Consider the following 23,730-nt stretch of genomic DNA (forward strand, 5'->3'; position numbering starts at 1 on the left):
AGCCCCCCCTCACTCCGTTTCCTCTGCCCCCTCTTCGCTTTCCAGAGTGGGGGGGGGAGGTTCGCCTTCGTTCCTCCCCCCCCTTCTCCTCTTCTTCCCCCGTCCTCCTCCACCGAGCCATACCCCGGCCCGGGCTCGCCTTCCAAGGGCATCAGCTGCAAAGCCCACAAGGAAAATGGCGGCTGTTTGGCTTCGCCCTGGTAACCCTGCCCCTGCCGGGCGGGGTGGGTGAACCCGTGCGGCAGCGGGAGGAAGGGAGGGGGGAGAGCCGACGCCATTTTCCCAGCCAGAGAGAGAGAGAGAGAGCGAGAGAGGGAGAGAGAGAGGCAGTGACATCGGAAGGAGCGTAGGCGGCTGCGAGGAGGGAGACACGGCAGGCAGAGCAGCGGCAGCGGCGCGGGGGCAACCAGGGGGTGGTCCAGAGGTCCGAAGCGGCGGCGGCGCTTCTCAGCAGGGCCCTGCGCAGCCAAGCCAAGCTAAGCCAAGCCAGCCAGCTCGGGGGATAACTGCCCTCGACCCTCCTCCTCCTCCTCCTCGCCCCGCGCCTGCGGAAGCCTCCGTCCTGCTCGCTCGCTCGCTCTCTCACCCGCGGGGGGGACCTCCGCAGCGGGACGGTTGCACTGTGGCCAAGCCAGGCGCTCGGGTCGGGGTGCCGCCGCCGCTGCCTGGCCGGTGATCATTCCAGGTGAGTCCGGGGCCGCCGGATTTGTTTACGGTGCGGTTGTCATGCCCGGCGGCCGTGGCTGGGCTGGCTGAGCTGGGGCGTTGGGGCGGGGGGGAGACGGCAGAAGGAGCGTCTCCTTCCCCGAGGAAGAAGGGCAGCGGCGGCGGAGCATCGCCGCCCTCCGGGGCTGGGGTGGGGGGGCCGCGTCCGTCTGGGGACCCTTCCCTATCCAAGGGCCTTTTCTTTCCTCTTATTTTTTTTCAAACTCCTCCTGACGCGTGTATCTGTGTGTGTGTGTGTGAATGCGCGGACGGGGGGGGTGTCACCTTTGAAACAGCCGAGGGAGTCGCTCCGTCTCGTGAAGATGGCGCGTTTATTGTCAAGCGGCGGAGGTTGTCCTTCAATGGCAGTTATTATTATTATTATATTTTGAGGGGGGGAGATTGAAAGGTGCAGGAGACCCCCCGGGTGGGATGAAAAGCGGGCCTGAGGGGGGGTGTCGCTTTTTGTTTTCCCCCCTGCTGACAAGAGGCGGACGCCGACTTTCCTGAGGGGAAGCCCGGGGAAGGGAGCCCTTCTTCGCCCCTCACCTTGCTCCGGAGAGGGGCCTAATCCTCCTCCCCATCCTCCTTCTCCGCTGGGTGTGGGTGTGGAGGGGGGCCAAGCAGGTCTCGGGACCGGGCTGGCGAGCCCTCCCCGCCTCGGAGAAGGGGCCGGACGAGGCTTTTATTTATAGCTGCCTCCGGGCGGACGGATGGACGGACGGGCGGGTGAGGGGACCGCTCTCCCCTTTCTGCAGGAGAAGAAGGAGGCGGAAAAAGCCTCTTTTGCCCGGGGAAGAGTTGAGGCGAGAGCGCCGTCCCTCCCGCTGCGGATCCCGGCGTCTGAGGGAAACAAACGGTCGCCCGAAGCTCCCGGTTTCTCCTCAAGAGTCCCTCGCCCGAGGAGGGGGGGGGGAAAGAAGAAACCTTCGGGTCTCTGGAAGAAAAGAAAAAAAAACAACGCTTTGGATTCCTTTTCGCCTCAGTTTTCCTTCAAAAAGACCCCCCCTCCTCCTCTCTTTATTTCCTTCCCCGTTTAACGGGGGTCGGGGGCCGAAAAAAAAAACAAACCCCAACGGAGAATCCGACCCAAAGCGGGCCCGCCAAAGCAGCGCTTCTTTCTCCTCAGCGACTCGGGGGCAATATAAAGAACGAGAAGAATAAAGATACTCGTACCCGTCGTCGTCTTCCTCCTCATCATCATAATAAAAAAAAAAGTGGCGTGAATAAAACCCTACATTTCCCCCCTCTTTTGTCCTTTTAAGCGGCTCTAAAAATGGCGGCCCCGAGGCTGATGTTGTGGTAATCTAATCAGCTCGGGTCCTCCACACCCCGCGCGGTGCGTTTTTGTCTGCAGCGACGTTGTTCATAATCGGGGCTGCTTTTGCTTGGATATAGATAAAAATAAAATAAAATATTTTTTTTTTTTAAAAAGGGATGGGCGGGGGAGGGAGGGAGGGGAAACTCTTATCGCCGGATCGCCGCCCAGAAGAAAAACAAAAATAAAAACAAAACCCCTCACAGATCGCCTCTTATTTATTTATTTATTTTTACTAGATGCTGGTGTTCCGCTTGATTAATTTTATCGGCTGTTTTGTGCGAAAGGAAAATCTTCCTCAGGGAGGGCGAGGACGGTCCCTTGTAGCTGCTTGTGTTTTTCCTGTGTGTGGTGTGTGTGTGTGTGTGTGTGTTTGTGTGTAAAGTGAGTTCAGATGCATTGCCATATTAAATCTTCCCACTTTTATTTTTAAAATGGTGGACAAGTTCCTGTGCTAGATTGGTGTGGTACCGTTCTCTCCTCACACACACACACACACACACACGCCTAAAAAAAAAATAAGAGCCAGTTATTTTAACATGGTATTTCCATTAAAATTTGGAGGGTGCCGTCAAAATATTACTCAAATATATATATATCTATTAATAGTGTCTTGCTATTGGACAAAATATTCCAGAGTTCCCTGTTTTTTCCCCCCCCTCCTCCCTTCCCTCCAGGAAATTACATAGATTTAAACTTGAGCTTTGCTTCTCTCCTTTTGGATTTAAGCATCTAGGTTGTGTGTTTCGACAGTTTCTCTCCCTCTGTACCTGAAATTCACTTTTTGTGCGACAGTTATACTTAAGCTGTTAATTAACATTGACCAATGAATAATGATTAATGCAAAAGACAAATGGTTAGCAAGCTGCTTAGCTTCTCTCCTCCATAGTCCCCATCAAAAAGGTATTTTCCTAATCTTTTGAAGGACTTTTGTAGAAAGGTGTGTGAAACTTTTGAGTTCCTTTTATTTTTTCTTTTCTTTTGCTATTTTAGTTCTTTAGTCGAGGTTTAAACTTGAAGCTGAAATCTCTTGAAATTAGTAGCAAAATACAAATATTACTTTAGGAAAACATTTTCTCCAGTGGCTAATGTTACTGACTTATAATGGTAATAATGACCTCTTTACATTAATGCTAGCTTTTTTAGGCAAATGATAGGGAAAATAGTATTTAGAAGGCCGATCATGTATGGCTTCAGTACATTGTGAGGCCTATATAGCATGTAGTGTATTGTCCATAAATGCTGATTTTGTCAGAAGAAAAATTAATATTTTAATTGCATGTTTTTGCATCTTTTGGAACACTTATAACTTAGGAGCAAGATTCCCAAGGATTGTGTAAAGATTGTGACAGTTTCTTGATAAAGGTATTGTTTTGGTACCCATATCTTCATTGTGGTCATAATTTGTAATTAGTGAATTTTATTCATGCCTAGAAATTGATAGGCTTAATTTTATTGCCAATATTTGGCCCAAATGTGATTGCAAAACAAAATTTATAGTGACTTTCTGGATTGCTCTCATTGGTTTCTGACAGTAACTCTATGATTTCTGTTTGATTTGCTTAAGGAAGCTGTGAGTAGAATTCTAGATTATACAGAAACCCATCTGTCAGTTCAGTCTCTTTATATAGAAATGAAACCCATCTTAAACCCTTTGTTCTACATTGCTCTCTTCTGACAATCTTGCATTCCCCAGCAATAGGCTTTAAATTGCCAAAATAATTTCTGGAAATTATTAATTCAACATCCCAAACCTGTGTATCCTTAGTTTGAAATAAGACACTTTTTTATAAGGGATATTCTCTGTTCACAGAATTGACAGCAACAAGTATATGTGTGTGCCTATTAAGGAACAAGTATCTTGAATTTCCTGGGACTTGCTTTAAAATAAATAGAATTCAATGTAAATGACAATTTTGCTATATAGATTCAGTTGGCTTCAGCACATTCAAAATACTGTCTTTTTAAAGTACTGTTCTTGCCCTTCTATTTTACTGCATGGCAATCATCTCTGCTCTTAGTGGAGATGCTCTTTAGGCAGATCTTGATTACTATGATAGTAAGTAATACTTCATCATAGTAAAATTATTTTTTAAAAAAACAATATAAATGATAATATAGCACTTTTCTTAGTGTAGGAAGATACGCAATGAGACCTAAAATGAGAATGTTTATTAAATAATTTCAGAAAATATTTTTCTATTTAGGTATAGGACAGAATTAAGAGAAAATAAAACTCTTGAATAATAACAGTCATTCTGAAATATTCCTTGGATCTTGTTGTATTTTTAACACAATGTAGGGCATAATGAGATTTAATAATTTATTACATGGTGCACATCATTTCCATATATGGCTATTTAGGAATAGTTCTAATTTCCAGAGCCTATTCAAAACTAAATCCTGTAATGTTCAATGAAGCTTATTCCCAGGTATAGGACTGTAGAATTGTAATAATAGTCAATCACAAAACGTTTATTTTTTTTTTCAAACTGTGGAAATAAAAACATAAGAATATGGCCCAGATCTCACAAAACCTGCATTTTGGTATAAAGGAATTATGTCTTTATTCTTTCTAGTCCAGGGGTTCCCAACCGGGGGTGCGAGACGATATTCCAGGGGGTGCAAAAACTTGGGTTTTCAAAATTATAGTGTATATGCATAATTTGTTGTCGCTATTTCGAATTTTTGTAAGGGGTGCAAGAATATATTAGAAGCGTTCTAGGGGCGCGGGGTATAGAAAAAGTTGGGAGCCGCTGTTCTAGTCTAAAAACTGCATACATTATTTGATTTGAGACACATTTTAGTATCCCAAATTACATTAAAGTATGTGGTAAGCCCCCAAATATTCAAATGGTTGAGCCTAGTTTAAATTCTAGAACTTAAGTATTGAGCCAAAGAATTAGGAAATACAAGAATGAATAAATGTAAATCATGAGTATGCTTTCTAATGCACTAATTGGAAGGTAATAGATTATATTAGAAGGTTTCCTGATACCATTTATAGGATACAAAATGTCTTGGGATGTACTGGTAGATCTCCAGGTAATTTAGAGTGGATTGGCAAGGGTTTCCAATTCCCAATTGTTTGACAATAATAACAACATAAAGGCTCACCCCTCCCTCAAATAGGTTACTGAAACTATTTTGTAAGAAAATAAAGTGGATTTATAATGTGTAACTACTATTACCACCTCAATTCTGGTAGTGAAGATACCCAGAGGTCTCCTGCTTTGGATGAATGCCAATCGTTTTTCCCCTGTAGAGTTCAGGGTTGTTGTTTTTTTTTTACAAAATGTTGATCTTGTCTACTTCTACACCAGAATAAATCTAAACTATACCAAATGAATTTTTGTAGTTCAAGCTAAAGAAAAAATACAGAATAAGGATGTTTCAGATGCTATATATTCCATTCTGTTCTGTTAATGAAAGCAGCCTCTGGCCATAAAATGGAATATAACAAAACTTTTGGCTTTTGCCTATGTAGAGAAAACTTCTCCATGCTGGAGTTTTCCTCAAAATGTTGACCAAGCAAACATCACAGAATTTCTGTGTAATTTCTAGTACAGTTAATGCGCAATAATACTACCAAATATGTAATACATGCCAATAATAATATGTAATAGAAAACATAGTTTATTGTGCTATGTAACACTGACAATTTTCAGTAGCTATCTTTTCAGTGGGCTGTCAACTTCAATCAGTTGTGAGTCCCAATATCTTTAAAAATTAATTACCATTATGCATTCTGATTTCATTGATTTTAAAATTAATCTCATTTGCAGAATTTTCTATCGGAATACTTTTTTATATCTTCAAAGCATCAGAACATTTACTTGTGAAACAGTTAACTATTTTGAAATATTACATTAGAGAGAATTAAATTTTGCATGTAGACTTGGAGATAGGTAATTCCTATCCTCATCAATTGAAATGAAATGAAACACATTTTTTCTATGTGAATTGTTAAACAATTGATAACTTTTAACAGTTAATGTTGGGCAATGAAAGCTTAGCCTCAAAAACATAATTTGGATTAGTTTCTTTTCTCCTTGATACTGTGATGTAAACAAACCATTTTGATTCCAAGGCTTCTATTTATGCTAAGAGTAAACTTTGGGATCTGCACTAATGATAGCATGTGCTTTATACCCACTGTTATGAAACCAAATAATTGTAGTGTTAAAAAAATATGCTTATTTCACTCTGGAAGACAACTGTCCTGTCATTTATTATATTTAAGAGAGCCAGTTTGATCTAGTTCAGGGTTATAGGCAACCTTGGCTCTTTTATGACTCGTGGACTTCAACTCCCAGAATTCCTGAGCCAGCCATGGCTCTGGTCTAGTTGTTTAAGGTGTTGTTTAGTTGTTTAGTAGCAGGGAACCCTGGATTCTAATCATAACTTAGGCACATGAATCAACTGTATAACTTTGGGGCAGTTACTCTCTCAACCTTAAGAAGAAGAAAAACATTGCCTAGAAAACTGCAAGGTTGTTCACACAATCTCTTGGAATCAAGACACTCAAGGGGGAAAAAAACTGGCAAACATTGATCTGCATGCCTTCTATTTAAAAAAAAAACCCTGTAGTATTTTTATTCTTTGTCAAACATTAAAACTCCAATAACACAAATAAGTCTTTCAAAAATGTAGATCACATGGATAAAAACCTCCTCATAACATTTGTGACGTTGAAAGCCTGACAGTATTTTTCTGTTTCCCTCTCGCAGTTTCTTTTAATAGAGATGGAGAAGGTTCTCAATGTCTAATTTCTACTCATAGCATCTTGGAATTGTCAAGGAATAGCTTAACTTCTACCATATTACAGTACTGTGCCTATTCCTCTCAAAATGGCATTCTATCCTTTAAAAAAAGCGTTCTCCTATCTGATCATTCCAAAACTATTTTGCCATCTTTACATATTTTGGGTGACTGCTGTGTCAGGGCTATTAGTCTTGTACAAATCCACTTCTCTGAAAAATGAGGAAAGATATTATAAATGCTAGTTTATTTTGGAATGGGTACCACCATTATCTTTCCTGTTATTACTCTCTTGTGGTATGAGCTGTTATGGCTATAGAAAAAAAAATTAAATTCCTATACTGAATTTTGAAATTTATCTGTGAAAATAAACATTTAAATGCTGGAGATTGTCTGACTCACCTTAAGGACTAGGAGATACATTCTTTGGATAACTGTTCCTGGAATTTTTTGTCTCTATCTATAGGCTATATAGTTCAGAAAGCCTTGGTTCTTTCATCCTGGACTGGAAAAGGATGTAAAGGGTGTGGGAGTCAACACACTGTACAGATAGGGTTGTCAAGAAAACAAGGTTGTAGATGTGAACCAAGATACCCATAAAGATGGGTTGGAGAAACCTGATTGAAGAGAGCTAGCCAGCTTATATCCCACTTAAGACATCCCATGCCCTTAAGACATGGTTATTCCAGCTTGCGGGACTGGCCTAGGGGAAACTTTTAGAGGGGGTTTTAATTATAATTTTAATTAGACCAATTACTAATATTTCCCTTTTAATTAACTTTTTAATCTGTAGTGTGATATTTTTGTATTTTTATCCGGTTGTTAGCTGCCCTGAGTCCGCAAGGAGAAGGGCGGGATATAAATCTAAAAAATAAATAAATAAATAAAATAAACTTGGTCTAGGGGTATTTACCATAGCAGCTTAGAAGCTTAGTAAATTGCTGACCTGTTCTGTTTGTTACAGTGCTGCTGTTGCCTGCTGCACACTGCTAAACTGTCCTGCAGCTTTCAGTCTAGTAAGAATGAGATGACATGAGCAGTTGAGTCCTTTCTGACCTTATAAAGCTGCTGATTCTGGCCTAGATCTTCAATCAAAACAGCTCTTTGTTCATAAACTACTACTCTGCTAAGCCACCTGTCTTGCTTCCGGATGCCCAGGTTTAGCATCTATGTAGTGTGATTTGGGGTGTGGGGGGGGAGGATATTAGAAAGTGAAAGGACGAGCAAACATTGTAAATAAAACTGAAATCAAAAGGGCCATGATTGGTTTTCTAATAAAAATGTTCTATTCTTGGTGGCATGTCGAATACAGAATTTCCAGCTGGAAATATTTAGAATTCTTTGTACCTAAATTATACGTTACCTGGTACTGCAGAGAGGGAGGGAGGGAGGGAGAGAGTGAAGGAGGGAGGGGAGAGCAAGGGAGAGAAATATACACAGTGAGCTAGTATACATGATATATGTATAAAAGCAGATCAGTAAATCAGAATTTTTTGTACGTGTGGTTTTAATCATAATTAGCTGCATTTATTTTGCTTTGAAGATGTTAGGATCAGATTGTCTTCTCCAGCAGTATTCCAGTTTAATATTGGGGAGTGGTAACTTAGTAGATAACTTAGAATTCGTTTAAGTTATCGTTTATCTTTCTGCTTTTATTATATTTATGTTCTTATATTCTGGAAGCTTATGGTAATGCGTATGAAAGTCTCCCCTCAGTTTATCCTTTTAGCAGCCCCGTGTGTTATGTTAGGTTGAGAGATGGCAACTGGCGTCAAATTATCCAAGTAAGCCTATTACCTACCGTACATCGTCTGACTTTTGGTGGCTGGCTTTAGGGGTTTTACTCTTTGCTTTATTTGGTTCTTATCACAGCAGGTAGCAGTACCTAGATGATCTTAGCTGATCATTTAAAAAACAAAAAAAACCAAGCTAGGGTAAATAGAGTTAGTACTTGAACGCTATCAACACAAGGGCTATATTAGACTAACCTGAAAAAGGCAATGGCAAACTTTGATAGCGTTGTCAAGAAAACTGCTTGAAAAAGTGCTCGTGTCGTGATCAGCAATTGAGTCTGACTTCAGAGACGCTTTACCTCCATTTTTATACAGTTCCTTGCATGATTTAGCATATTATACATCAGGAGCTTTTGAAGTCCTGAGCTTCTTTAATAGTACCACTAAAACTACCCATTGTTAAAAAAAAAAAAATGTTGGACACGTTATAAAGCAGGGGTCTTCAAACTTGGCCCTTTTATGACTTGTGGACTTCAACTCCCAGAATTCCTCACCATATCCAACACAGCATCCTCTTCCTGTTTTCCCTATAACAACAAGTGAGTTGGGCTGAGAGAGAGTGGCTGGCCCTAGGTCACCTAGCTTGGCTTTCATGGCTAAGGCACCCAATTTACACACAGGGACTCCCTTAATCAATTTAACATGTTTTTCTGTCAGTAATTTTCTAACATGCCATGTTGCAAAGTTTTTGTGCAGCAGTGTGTGTAAGATATGCAGGGTGTTATGATATAATATTCTCCATTTTGGTTTGTAACAAAAGTGGAAATATATGTGAATCTTGCCCGGAAAGGACTGTACCTCAGTGTTCTAAACTACATATCTTTCCTCACTTGATTTGCCTCTCTTACTTTCCTTTGGGAAAATCCTCTTTTGCCTGAAACAATAGAGGGCTGTGTCTTGCTACCTTGGCTCTCAGTTGCAAACTACTCCTATAGTAGTGATCCATCCGCAGATTTTGTTCCCAAACTATATTTTAGTCACTGCTTGTGCGGTAAATATCCGTATGCATTATTTTCTTGTTTGAAATATTTGCGTTGACTATGAGAGCACAATGCATTTTAAAATAGCTCCTGTTACTGAATGCAGTTATATGGACAAAAGTTTTAATCTTTTAGAACATTGATATTAACAACATGGTTATAAGATGCCTATTGCTTTCAGGTAATAAAGATGGGTTACAGCAGTTGGTTGAACAACTTCATCCAGACAGTAGTAATGAATGGAACAACGTCAGACTGCAAAGAGGTATCTAGTGAGATTCCATAAAAAAAAAAAAAACCAGTTCTGAATGTAGTGTAGTTATCTTCATTTAACTACTTCGCTGAACACCCAAGAGTTTATATCTTAACCAATTGGAAATATTTGGAAATTTTTCCAGTTGCAGACAGTGGGCCAACAATCCTGTTCTGGGCTATACTTAAAGAAGTAAATTATTTAATAAATTTTAAGTAGCAGAACTGACTGTTCTTAATGCCCCTTAAGTTCTCTTGATATGCTTCAAGATTTGGCTTTTTGAAAAAACTCGGGAAGACAAGCACACATATAAAAAACCCTTTTGATCTTCTTCTGGCTAACAGGACATTTTTGGCTTTCCAACTAAGTTCTGAAAGAATATTTTATGCATGTCAGTGCTACAGTCTTGGAATTAGTTGTTGCTATCAGCTCCTCTTAAATAGTTGTTGGAGTCACAGCTAATGCTTTCCCCTTATTAAAAAAAATGCTAAAAGGGGGCAGCATAATTTGGGATGTGGAAGACTTTATAACCTATTATGTTTGACACATTAATTAAATTTAACCTTACTGATCCAAAGAGAATTTTTCTTAACATAATAGGATGCTGTATTTCTTAAGTATTATTATAGCCAGAAAAGATCCTAGCTAAAATTATGTGGGTATTCTTGCATTTTATGTTCCTAATAAGCAGAGTGGAACATAGAAACCACCACTTTTTTTGCAGTTTGGAGTGCTACCTTTAAAAAGTAGTAGTATTCAAAATACTGCATTAGATCTAGATTTAGTCATAGCAAAGAATAGTAATGTCTAACTTGTCCATTTTATTTCAGTTGGGCCTTTTCTAGACATAACTAAGTCCAAATCCTATCCATTAATTTAAAAATTATAATTGTTGCGAGATTATATATATAGATTATACATATACACACACACACACACACACACATATATATAGTATCTCCTATTCAGTGAGACTTTTTCTGCTTAGAAACCAATTTTTTTCTATTCTGCATTTTTCTGGCAGATGTGTCAGTTTCATTCCTGCTGAGGCAGTCAGAACAGATGGTAAGCAACGTAATAGTTCAGACAAATTAGGTGTGCTTGATATGTCCTGTTCCATGCATATTTTAAGATAGTAAATGTTTTCTAATAGGGAGAGCAATACAGTGAACGTAAACTTTACAACTCAATTGATTAAGTAAGTTTTTTAAAAAACAACAACAACAACTAGATAAAATAACTACCGTATATTTGGGCATCGTTCATTTAAAAAATAGTTCAGCTGCAGAGACCGAAGTTTAAGGTAGATAAAAACTCCCATTTCCATGAGATCTGAGCATCACAATAAGACCGAAATGGTATTTTATCATTATCACGTATTCCAAGAAGTGGTGATGAAAGTAACTTCTATTTTGATTTTTTTGGAACTATAAATCCATCTTGCTCGCAGTATTAGGAGTGTCAAAGGATAGCATATAGCAGGGGTCTTCAAACTTGGCCCTTTTATGGCTTGTGGACTTCAACTCCCAGAGTTCCTCAGCCAGCGTGCCTGGCTGAGGAATTCTGGGAGTTGAAGTCCACAAGTCATAAAAGGGCCAAGTTTGAAGACCCTTGTGATAAATGATAGATGATAGAGATAAATAGGCTAGATAGAGATATATAGAGAGAGATGGATGATAGATAGACAGATAGATAGATAGATAGATAGATAGATAGATGATAGATAGATAGATAGATAGATAGATAGATAGATAGATAGATAGATAGATAGATAGATAGATAGATAGATAGATAGATAGATAGATAGATAGATAGATTAGACCAAAGGTCTTCAAACTTGGCCCTTTTATGACTTGTGGACTTCAACTCCCAGAATTTCTCAGCCAGGCACGTGTGCCTGGCTGAGGAATTCTGGGAGTTGAAGTCTACAAGTCATAAAAGGGCCAAGTTTGAAGACCCCTAGCCTATAGACTCAAAGGAATTTAAACAAATGAGAACACATAAAAAATAAAGGCATATAACATTCTCCAGCAATATCGTGCAAGTGAGGTTTCATATTAAATAGTACTTGGGGTAAGAACCATTAAGAGCAAATTCCCAAAGCAATTCCCCCGTTGTAGAAATTTCTATAGGTGTCTACCTCTTTGACATGAGAAGAGAAAGGTGATTTACTCAGATGGATATTGTGAGGGGACTGGGGAGGACCTGAGAACTATAGGACGTCAGCGAAGTTCACCCAAAAGGGAAAAAGCAGGGCAACTTTCTATCCCTAGCATCAGGGCTTCTTTTCTTGGTTGCAATCCTAAATGTACTTAACTGGATTTTAAGCCCTGTTCGAAATCACATTTGACTACCATCCCAACAGCTGGAGTGGAGGCCAGAGTTTGTCAGACTGTCAAACCTGAGATTTGGAAGGCAAAAAGGTGCTTGAGTGTCTGACCTCCTCTGGCTGCTCTGTGGTAGACAAGAGAAATTAATTGTAGAGGGCAAGTTTTCATTGAGCCACTTACATGATGGATCTTCACGATAAATTATCAGATTTTTCCAATAGGCCACCTTTATTTGCCGAGAAATCTCCAGTTCTCTTGGTTGGGCTATAACTATCAGAGCAGAATAATGCAAATGAATCTATATCTAGCAGTTTACAAATTTTTGATGTCTGAGCATTCTGCCCCTATACAGAATGGCTAACCCAAATAAGTAAGTTTATTTTGAAAGGATCATTAATAAAATTAACAAATGTGTATCAGGTTAGAGAAACTGGCCAGAGTCGCTTCAACAGTGAGATGCGCGGCACATAACTTAGTAAAAAAATAAATTTACTCCTATTATACATTAGGCTTGCAATATTAAACACAGTTGAGAATGTGTCATTAAACTCAGCAAGATTTTGTTTGAATATCATTATACCATGAATCAGTGTTTTTCATTTTTAATGTTAGATTCATTCTGGGAAAAAAATATGTGACTTTTCAACTTTTGTTGTTGTTGTTGAACAGAGTTTGTGGATGCACTTAGATGTTTGCAATGAGCACTGTGGCTGGCATGCCCCAGTGTTTTGGATACCAATGCATAGAAATCCATAGTAAACGAATTTATCAGAAACGAACGTCATGAGCATAGTGGTCCCGTTGGGGGTTGATACAGCAGAAACATCTTATTTGGAAATGGCTGCAGGCTCAGAGTAAGTATCAGAGCTTTATAGCAACTTTGTCTTCCTATTGTGTTACATTGTTTTCATTGTTAGCATGCAGTATATATATGTTACCAAATTTCAGTTGATTTGCTTTCTGCGCAAAGTCAGTGTGCAGAAGGATTAATATTCATTGAATTTGTCCAAAATAGGTGAATCAGATTTTTTAAAAATACCTTTCTTAAAAGTTTAAACTTGGTAAATTTAAATATGCTCAGCTATAATTATAGTGTGAAGTTTAAGAATAGATTTTTTTTAAATGTTATCACTTCATCTTTTGAAACAAGTTTGTTAATTATATTTTTCATGACGAAACTTTATATTTTACTTGAGGGTTATTTGGGCTACCCAGAATTAATATATTCTAGTAGAAACTGGAAAAAGGTGAATAATAACCATGTGAAAATCAGCTTGTGTGGGGACTTGTGGAGCTACTCTAAGGCTACCACTAGATGTCACTGATGAAAATTACTGGGGTTTCAGATACTGTTAACAACATATGGGATGTCTCCTACGTCTCATATGTGATCGCAGAAACAATAAGGACTGTTGATGCTAATGTGCTCTTTGCCTTGCAATCATTTTTCGTACAGCTGTGTTGTGTTGTACAACATTGCCTGTGTTATTAAAATTCATACAGTGCTCACTTGCTAGTATGTGTGCTTCAGTGGCAATTTGGCATGAGTGACATGAGCAGCATTTTCCCAGTTTCTGCAGTGGGTTCCTTCAGAACGTTTCTCTGCATTGTATTGTATACATTTTCACAGTTTGTTATATGCTCAGCATTCATAGGCAAGAGAAAAACACACGCAATGTGAAATTGTAATGTTTTATCACCTTCCTTGCTTTTCAGACCTGAATCTGTAGAAGCTAGCCCTGTGGTAGTTGAGAAGTCAAACAGTTATCCACACCAACTATATAATAGCAGCTCTCATCATTCACACAGTTACATTGGTTTGCCTTATGCGGTATGTTCTTTTTTTAAAGCCTTTATTTTAGATCCTGTTTAAGCTTCCAGACATTTAATTGTGTTTTGGCGAGTTAGTTTGGCTTGCTATGAAAACAGCTCACAGGCGTATCCAAACTCAACGTCATTATAGAAGATGCTGGTTTCAATGGTTCTTTACAATGTTTATCTCAAATTCTTCTGCTATTACGACTGTCATTGTTTTGTCTTGAACAATAGAATTGGGCTTATAAATTCAATTGGAAGCTAAAATTACGATAGAATTGCCCTTGACCAGCCTGATCTTATAAACCTAGTCCTATGGCAATTAAAGCTGGAGCTTTGCCTTACTTGCCATTACACTTCCTCTGATTGTTACGCCTTTAAACAATCTGCACAAATTACATAGTCCTTTAAAATGTCTCCACACAGCAAAGCTTTCCTACAGTAAAGTCTCCAGTTGCATGTAAAGAAAGCAGCAGGTTGGCGCAGCGAGAAGAATAAAATCCATTCAAGTCCATTTTGAATGTATTACTGCTCTGCCTTGTGTTCAAATAGAAATTTGGTGCCATTTTCTTGGCTGCTTTATCGTTACCCAATCACCTGATCATATCACTACTTGTTTTAATATAGCATCTTATAAAATTGGTGCTTGCAGCGATGACTCGATAAAGTAGGGCTTTTCCTTAAAGTAGGGCTTTTCCTTCTCTAAGTAAATACCCCCTAAACCAATTATTACAACTATAAAAAAGATGGAAATTTTAATCCTGCATTGAAGGATTCATCTTCTGCTTAAATGAAATTAGTGTTTATACTGAGAAAGAAGATGTGCTTTCTCTTGATAGTCTTAACATTTGGCCTGAATAAGTATGTCGTATAATATCATAATTAAAGAACCCTGGTTTGTATTTAGCCCTACCCAGCAACATGCTTTGTGATGCCTAACTATTTTCCTTGATGTAAACATTAATGATGATCAGATTTTGTTTATTCAGGATGGATAAGAAATGCATATGATAAAGCCTCAGTAGTGTCAGAATGGATAAAGTAATATGCATTTTACTGACAGTGAGGACAATTAACCAGTGGAACAGCTTGCCACCAGAAATCGTGGGCACTCCATCACTGGAGATTTTTAAAAAGAGCCTAGACAGTCACTTGTCTGAGATGGTATAGGCTCTCCTGCTTGAGCAGGGGGCTGGACTAGAAGACCTCCAAGGTCCCTTCCAGCTCTATTCTATTCTATTCATTTCCTTTTTAAAAGAATGGTAAATATTATTTAATGCTAATTCGCTTCAGAGATTTTAAACATATATTTGTTTACACGATCGTAAGTGAAGTTGAGCTGGTGGGAGAAATGTTGAAAAGGTCAGATTTATAATTCTATGCATGAATTCCAGAAAAAAAGGTCTTATGAAAAGATGGATGATTTTTATATAACTTAATTTTTTCAGGACCATAATTATGGCGCTCGTCCTCCTCCAACACCCCCAGCATCGCCGCCTCCTTCCGTTCTTATAAGCAAGAATGAAGTAGGCATATACACTGCTCCAAATTTCGATGAGACATCCAGTGCTACTACTATCAGCACATCTGAGGATGGAAGCTACGGCACTGATATAACTCGGTGCATTTGTGGATTCACCCACGACGATGGCTATATGATCTGTTGTGACAAATGCAGGTAAAATACCTGTAGTCCGTACGCACAAGCATTTTGAAACATTTATACCTAGTATTACTTACTACCAGCTATGCTGGTCCTCTGGTTGTTCGGTGAGATTTCCCTCACTAACAAAGTATTTAGGCCATGAGGCAAATGTGGCAACAATAGAAGCCATCACCATTTTGTCATTGTGTTGGACACCCTTTTGCTCACAGGATGGATAGATGAGATGACAGGCCATCAGGTCAGCAGAGACTCTGCAAGTGGGGATCAGGCTGAGGATCATAGCTCAGAACTGTGTGATAAGTAGCTAGGAGTCCTGGCGGCTCAGTGGTTAGAATGAAGGACTGCTGGCTAACTCTGCCCACTGTCAGGAGTTCAATCCTGACCAACTCAAGGTTGACTCAGCCTCCATCCCTCCAAGGTCAGTAAAATGAGGACCCAGATTGCTGGGGGCAATATGCTGACTCTGTAAAACTCTAAATCGCTTAGAGAGCACTGTAAAGCAGTATATACAGTAAGTCTAAGTGCTATTGCTAATGAACAAAGAGGTCTGTTTTTTGGAATCTTTGTATAATTGTATACAAATTGTATAATTCTGAAGGTGCTGCATGTCTGACAGACATGGTGGGAGTTAAAATCTCTGCAATGGGAAATCTTGATGGCGATATAGCATGTATATTAGCAGCAACTTTCTTTTGAACTTTTTTTTTTTAAAAAACCCACATTAATGAAACTCCATACAGCAAATGTTGGTTTTATTGGAGAAACTGCTATCCAGAAAAAACATCTGTGCCCATTTTAACTCTTCAGTCAGAAAGTAACTTTCCGAATGATCATATTGTTAAAATTGAAGAATAGGCAAGTGCGTGAAAGAAAAAAAAACAAATGTTTGTAGCTTGGAATAAAACGATCCCATCAGAACATTCTGTCCAAGCAATGGGAACTTGAAACAAGCTCATTGCTGTTATCTTTTGTCCTAGGGACCATGCTGAGTGCTACCTTCCATCCCACCTACAGAAGAATTAGCCAACATAAAACAAAGCAAACATTTTAAAAATTACCAGAGCAAACAAAGGAAGCAACAGCTAAGAATGGCTTTTGCAGTCTGACCTGCTTTCACAAGCAGCTGTAGAATAAACCTAAAAGGAAGCAGTAGCAATGACCAACAGCAAAAATATACTTTTCTGGCTTAATGCTTCTTCCAAACAAACATTCACAATGCACATATGTTGCCAACCTGCCTGTACGTTAAAACATGTTAACAAAGCCATTAAATTTTGCATTTGACTATGTCCATGTTTGAGAGTACAGCAACATTCATTATAGTATACATGCAGACTATAAACTCAAGATTTGGTATCCTGCCTGAAAATAAAAGCACAACACCCAGACAGACAGTAACATTGCTGCCTTCTTCATAACAAATTGTTTAAAAACAAGAGTAAAAGCAGCCAGGCAAAGAGGAATATATATAAAGAGAAATGATACTGCCTCATCCCAGCCCTGTTCAATTAGCTTGGCTGAGGGCAGAGGATTGAACCGTGTGGCTGCTGCTTATCAGCTAATGCTTCCTTCAAGGCTTTGTGGCTTTAGAGGAATTACAGAAACAAAACAAGCCACGTGCAGGATATCCAAACACTCAAAAAGAGAGTAATGTAGCACTTCCTACATTGTTTAGAGAGGAGACTCTTTGAAACCGCAATAATGGAACACTCCCTACATTTTGCATATCATAATTGCAAATGATAGCAGGTGTTAGGGAAAATAATTTTCTTCAGTCACAAGGAAACTTGAATGAACTGTCTAAATCTTGAAAAGTATGAAGATAACACTGTATTCTCTCCTTTTCTTTATTTTAAGTGTTTGGCAGCACATTGATTGCATGGGGATTGAGAGGCAGCATATTCCTGACACATACCTTTGTGAGCGTTGCCAGCCTAGGTGAGTGGTGCATAACTGAAAATATATTATTTGTGTTGGCATATGATTTGAAACATGGACAAAATACGAGCAGATGAAGATAAACATCTCCTCTCCATTATATCAATACATTTGAATATTATATTAAAGAGAACCATTTATTTTAAAAGGTGGCACTCTTCATTCAGTAAAAGGGCTGTCAAAAATAGTCCTTTTTCATAATGATACTTGAATTAAAGAAGATTTGATATTTATTACCTTTGGACATTACCTTTACCTTGCTTCATTTTATTATTAGAATAAATAATCATCATTGCTCCAGTACATACAGAGAATATTACTTACTTTTATGGGTAAAAATGGTGACAGGATAAGTCTCTCAAATCTTTACTTTTATCTTATCTTATCTATCTATCTATCTATCTATCTATCATCTATCTATCTATTTTTAATCACAAGCATTGCAGGCTGAAGCATACATTAAGCAGTATTTTGTTATTGCTGTTCTCTGGATCAAGATTACTCATAATTAACATAATTGTCATTTTATCTGAGAAATAATCCACCTCTCTATGTACTGGAAAAAATGTGATCCTTTAAAAAGGAGGTTTGTGTATGTCTCTCTTTCTAATGGCCAGTCAACCTTTGGAGGAATAAGATAGGATAAAACTAGCTGGAGCATCTTATGAAGAATTGGCAGAAGAACGAGATAGTTTATAACAGGATGTGGCTCGTGTAACCTCGATTTACTGAATACATTTCCTCTGGTTCTGTTCACACAATATTTGCCAGAATTTTTTTTAAAAAATACCCATAGTGCAGTATAGGCATTCTGTTATTGTATTAGAAGAAACAAACCCAGTTTGAGACGGTTTCTATGTTTTGAATATTGTCAGAATACAAATCTTGCTTTAGGAGGGCTAGTCTGTCTCTCTAAGTATGAAGCTGGAATACTAAAGTGACAGAGATTTAGATGACACTGCATTGCTTAAGTTCTGTGCTTTGAAATGGATGCTTTCTACCAAGTATAAAATTCCCAGAGTGGAGAGCTCCAGGCTAAAAGTTTGATATTGTATTCAAAGAGCAAAAACGAATGAATTAGTATGGTGAGCGGATACAGCCATTTTTATTTTAATTGTTTATTACATTTAATGCACATAGGCCATTTGTTAAAAAAAAAAGCTTTGATATTCCATCAAAATCTTAATATTTACTTAGTTTCTTTTTTTTTTTCTCTTTTAAAAGGAGCTTAGATAAAGAAAGAGCAGTGTTGCTCCAGCGTAGAAAAAGGGAAAATATGTCAGGTAGGTAAAAAAAAATTCATTACATTCTAAGGTTTGTTCTTGATAATTATATTGATGCCGAGCACTGTTGCTGTTGACAACCCCCACCCGGTTTTGCTAAACAATAAACATCCTTTAAGAAGTATAGATGGAATGTTTTTATTTGCTCATCAAAACCTGTTTGTATGCAAATAGCTCACCAATTTTTATGCAAATAACTTAACAGTATTTGTGTACAGAACATCTTTTGAATATTTTCCTTCTAAGACAAATGCACATTGTTTAAATTAACCAAATCTTGTAAAATTATTTCCTGTGTTTTTAGTTAACTATTATGCTTGTAATAAAAATAACAACTCTGCAGTAACTTTTTGAAGGAAGCTTGGGTGCTGTTCCAAGTCCTTACGTCTTGCTTCTCAGCTTTGCTAAAATTGGTTGTCCTACTGGTGATACGAAGATGCTGGAGTTTGTTTATTTTACAATATTTGTCGACTGTTCCAATCATTGAACACTCTGGACAGTCTGCAACACAGAGAAATAAAATACAGAGCAAAAGTAATGACAAAATACAGAAAGCAGGAATCAGTGGCAACCAAATAGACTAAAATGGCTTTAAGCGCCTCGTATAAACCGGGGTGTGTTTTCTTATATAATTTTGCCGCAAAATGAAGTATTAGGTTTATATGCGGTTTATTCTGAAATGGGGGAAATACCAAATCTGCTTATCTGGCAAATATCCTCTCTTCGGGGGCAAAAGCTGCTAAAACAGTTAGCATGCCTCATTAGGTCAGATTTGGTTTCTTTTTTATTTTATTTTTCTCTGAAGATTGTGGCGTATTTAAATAAGGAACGGCTGCTGGAATTGGGTCTGTCTAGTTTAATGAAGAGAAGGACGAGGGGAGACATGATAGCAGTCTTCCAGTATCTCAGGGGCTGCCCCAAAGAAGAGGGAGTCAAGCTACTCTCCAAGGCGCCTGAAGGCAGGACAAGAAGCAACGGATGGAAACTCATCAAGGAGAGAAGCAACCTGGAACTAAGGAGAAACTTCCTGACAGTTAGAACAACTAACCAGTGGAACAACCTGCCTCCAGAAGCACTGAATGCTCCAACACTGGAGGTTTTAAAGAAGAGACTGGACAGCCATTTGTCCGAAAGGGTTTCCTGCCTGAGCAGGGGGTTGGACTAGATGACCTTCAAGGTCCCTTCCAACTTTACTATTATTATTATTATTATTATTATTATAATGTTGCTGCAATTTTTTCTGCTTCAGGAAGAAAAAGGCTTGGTTCTTAATAATGGATGCTGGGTGAGGATTTTTTTTTTTCAAGAGTGGAAGGTTTTTTTTTTAGAATGATAAAATATATAGTTGAATAAAAATACGTATTTCCAAACGGCAAGCCACTTATAAATTTAACCCAGCCTTAAATTTGAGGAAGTGTTGAAGACACCTAGGAGACATTTGCATACGCCAAAAGGGACTTTTTTTTTTGCTAATTGTTCTGTTTGACTTCTGCTGACAGTTCCTACAAAACAGTGAAGCAATGAGTAATTCGAAGTTGATGGTGACCTTTTGTTATAAAGATCACCATGTATGTGATAGCCTTTCCTTTTTTTCTTAATGTTTTGCATTATGAGTTTACAGTGGCATTAGAGAGGCCTTTGGGAAGAAAACAGAGATGATAGCCAATGTTTCAAATTTATTTGGAACCTGAAGGAATAAGTCTTAGCTTTAGGAAATGCTGTTGAATAACATTTGTTTCCCCATTAGTTGGAAGGAGGTTGGCTTTGTTTTTATTTTATTAGTGTGATTGAAACTATTGTGAAACATATTTTCCTTTAGTCATTTTCTTCTAAGTTGTTAGACTTGGTCTAAAACCTTGCATCCTAATATTTGTTCTAAACACAGAACAAAATCTTACATTTGGATTAAACTTACATAAGTACATGAATTTATAATAGAGATGTAATTTGATATAAACTATGTTTAGTTTATGGAAATCTTTGTGCTTTGGAAAAATTGAAGCTTTAATGAATTTAAAGAACTATAAATCTAAACAATTATTTTTTTTGGTCACCGCAGCCCATGATCTAATGGATGCTAATATTACTAACTCCTTGTTGTCCTATTTCAGGGGTAGGCAACCTTGGCTCTTTTATGACTCATGGACTTCAATTCCCAGACTTCCTGAGCCAGCATAGCTGGCTTAGGAATTCTGGGAGTTGAAGTCCATGAGTCATAAAAGAGCCAAGGTTGCCTACCCCTGTCCTATTTCATACATTTTGGTAATTGTAGATGCAGTTACTATAGTTTAAACCATCAATGGCTTAATTCATGGAATATTTCAGTCCTGTGAGATAATTTTCCTGTTCCATTTGTATTTTAAAGATGGGGATACCAGTGCAACAGAAAGTGGTGATGAGGTTCCTGTCGAATTATATACTGCTTTTCAACACACACCAACTACAATTACGCTAACTGCTACACGAGTTACAAAGGTCACAGATAAGAAAAGGAAAAAAAGCGGAGAGAAAGAGCAAACCATCACAAAATGTAAAAAAGTAAGCTGAAACTGAAGGCTTATTTTTATTTATACATTTTAAAACCGCCTATCCCCTTCACGAAGGTGGCTTCATGTCAGCCGAGAGAGCCGTGTGGCACCCCACAAAGCAGGGGCCATGAGCTCGGCTTTTCACTCCCTATCAACACCAATTGGGACTGGCCTTGGGGGAAAGAGGTGAACCAGCACAGAACTGTGCCACCCCCTCCCCCCACACATACACAACTCCTTATGTCAGCACAAAGGAACACCCATGGTTGATCGAAGGCCTCCCAGAGATTAAGAAGAGCGTGGATGGATGCACCACTTCCATCCCGCCACTGTTTTGGTCCCATATCTGGGCTTAAACCTGACCGAAAAGGGCCCAGATATTCCGCTTCCTCCAGGATTCTCTGGGGGTTGCAACACCCCAGCTTCTGCACGAGGGAGATCTGACGAAAATTGTTCAGAACAGTGGAATCCAGTGATGGCTTCTTAAGGAGCCAGGAACACCTGCTCCAACAAGGTTGATGTTCAGTTGCTTCAGCGCTTCTTAGACACTGTAGTATCCACAATATAATCTCTGACATGTGGAAATCGAACATTAAAAGAGGTGGAGGCAATAAAAAGAAAAACTGAAGGATCTCCTCTCTTGATTCTAAAAAAGAGGGTGTTAGTGACAAGAACTGGTCTGTATCGGAACCGGTTGATATAAAGAGCATAGAAATAGCACGGAGAGACAGTGGTCCTGAGATCAGGTGAAAATTGGCAGAGGAAAATATTAGCTAGGAAGTAATATTGACTTATAAAGTTACACAGTCTCTTACTGTAGTCTCCTCATTGCTACATACATCCCCACAATTTGGTGGAACTCACACTGGGCTTCCACACATAGAATAATTACATTCTACTACCGGCAAAACATAAGGAGAATTTGTCTGCGTTTCATAGTGCCGCCGAAGGCTTTTTGTCTTCTGCAGCACAATGATGATGAAAAGATGAATATTTTCAGATGAATCTTCCTTCAGAGAATATTTATTTTAATCTTGTACGCTGATGTAATTTTTTTTAGGCTTTCCGTGAAGGTTCCAGAAAATCTTCAAGAGTTAAGGTAAAATACGTTGTTTATGTTTTTGTTACTATTTATTTCGCTATACTAAGGAATGCTCTTTTGTTCATTGATTAACGAGCGTCAAAGGGTTGGTTATCAAGCATGTTTTACACTGTTTTAAACCTTTATATCTTCTTATTTGTAAAACTAATGCCTAAGGTGGCCAATTGCATCGAATGTTCATAAAAGATTAAGTTAAAAATACAGCGTAAATGCTACGTAACACAAAAACCCCACAGAGATGTATAAATATTGCTTGTAATGCAATTGAGCTACTACAGTAACTTGAAGGGCAATTGATAAACTAGTATTCACCAGTAAGGATGCTTGCTAGATGATTGGACTGCACTCCCAATCTTCTCAACACTGGGAAATTTGAGGATTTGAAGCTGTGAGATGACAGCTTCATCTGCATCACATACTTTCAAGGGCAGCTTTGAAGAGATAGAATAAAGTAGATTGCTAAGAAAAGGATTTCTAGAGCCTCTTAAAAAGGCCCATTCCAGTTCTGTTGGTTGATATATATACCTTTGGAAATCCTCTCACAGTAGAGTTCACATAAACACTAACCATATTGTTTAAGGGGACACAAAGAAAAGCGTTGGGAGCAAATAGGAGATACCTAGCATTGCACCTGACTTCTTTAAGGGAAACTAGAACCACAACAAAAGCGCGTCCCCAAATCTTAATTAAAGAGCTGTGGGGATGGTGCGGTGGTTAGAATGCAGTAGTGCAAAACTAGCTCTGCCCACTGCCAGCCGTTCGATCCTGACCGGCTCAAGGTTGACATAGCTTTCCATCCTTCCAGGGTTGGTAAAATGACAACCCAGATTGTCGGGGGGCAACTACGCTGACTCGGTAAACCGCTTAGAGAGGGCTGTAAAGCCACCGCAAAGCGGTATATAAGTCTTAAGTGCTATTGCTATTAATCTAATAGAAAAATGTCTGTTACCACGACAGAAACACTGTCATTTGTGTACAATTGTGCTGGGCCACTAGCGCGCATCAGCTGAGAGCGTAGCGTCGGCAGTCTGGCTTCCATAAAGTAAAGCAGTTGGGTTTTGTGGGATGGAGAGAATCTGTGAGCAGGAAAACTGACAAAAAAAAAAACCCTAGGAAAGTGAAGAGTATCTTAACTTTGAGGTTTTTATTTCAGTTAAAGGTGAGGCGCAGGAGCAGGATTTGATTGAAACTCCAGGGGAAGGTATGGTGATTGTCAAGAGACCATATCATTGAGAGCCCTTAATTTTGTAGAAAAAAT

At 38.8% G+C, this 23,730-nt stretch overlaps 1 protein-coding gene across 1 annotated transcript in view; it reads left to right on the top strand.

Annotated features, from left to right (window-relative positions):
- The first annotated feature begins 661 nt into the window (after positions 1 to 661).
- Positions 662 to 23,730, top strand: part of KMT2E (lysine methyltransferase 2E) — a 59,692-nt gene continuing 36,623 nt past the window's right edge. Inside the window, exons 1-8 of the mRNA XM_015828013.1 lie at positions 662 to 685; positions 12,810 to 12,994; positions 13,857 to 13,971; positions 15,404 to 15,633; positions 17,479 to 17,559; positions 18,784 to 18,842; positions 21,208 to 21,380; positions 22,431 to 22,469. Coding sequence (XP_015683499.1) covers positions 12,924 to 12,994; positions 13,857 to 13,971; positions 15,404 to 15,633; positions 17,479 to 17,559; positions 18,784 to 18,842; positions 21,208 to 21,380; positions 22,431 to 22,469 — 768 coding nt within the window. The 5' untranslated portion in view covers positions 662 to 685; positions 12,810 to 12,923. The remainder of the gene's footprint in view (positions 686 to 12,809; positions 12,995 to 13,856; positions 13,972 to 15,403; positions 15,634 to 17,478; positions 17,560 to 18,783; positions 18,843 to 21,207; positions 21,381 to 22,430; positions 22,470 to 23,730) is intronic.

The sequence above is a fragment of the Protobothrops mucrosquamatus genome, unplaced genomic scaffold, assembly GCF_001527695.2.
Source record: "Protobothrops mucrosquamatus isolate PMUCROS unplaced genomic scaffold, P.Mucros_1.0 scaffold4155, whole genome shotgun sequence".
Lineage (NCBI taxonomy): Eukaryota > Metazoa > Chordata > Lepidosauria > Squamata > Viperidae > Protobothrops > Protobothrops mucrosquamatus.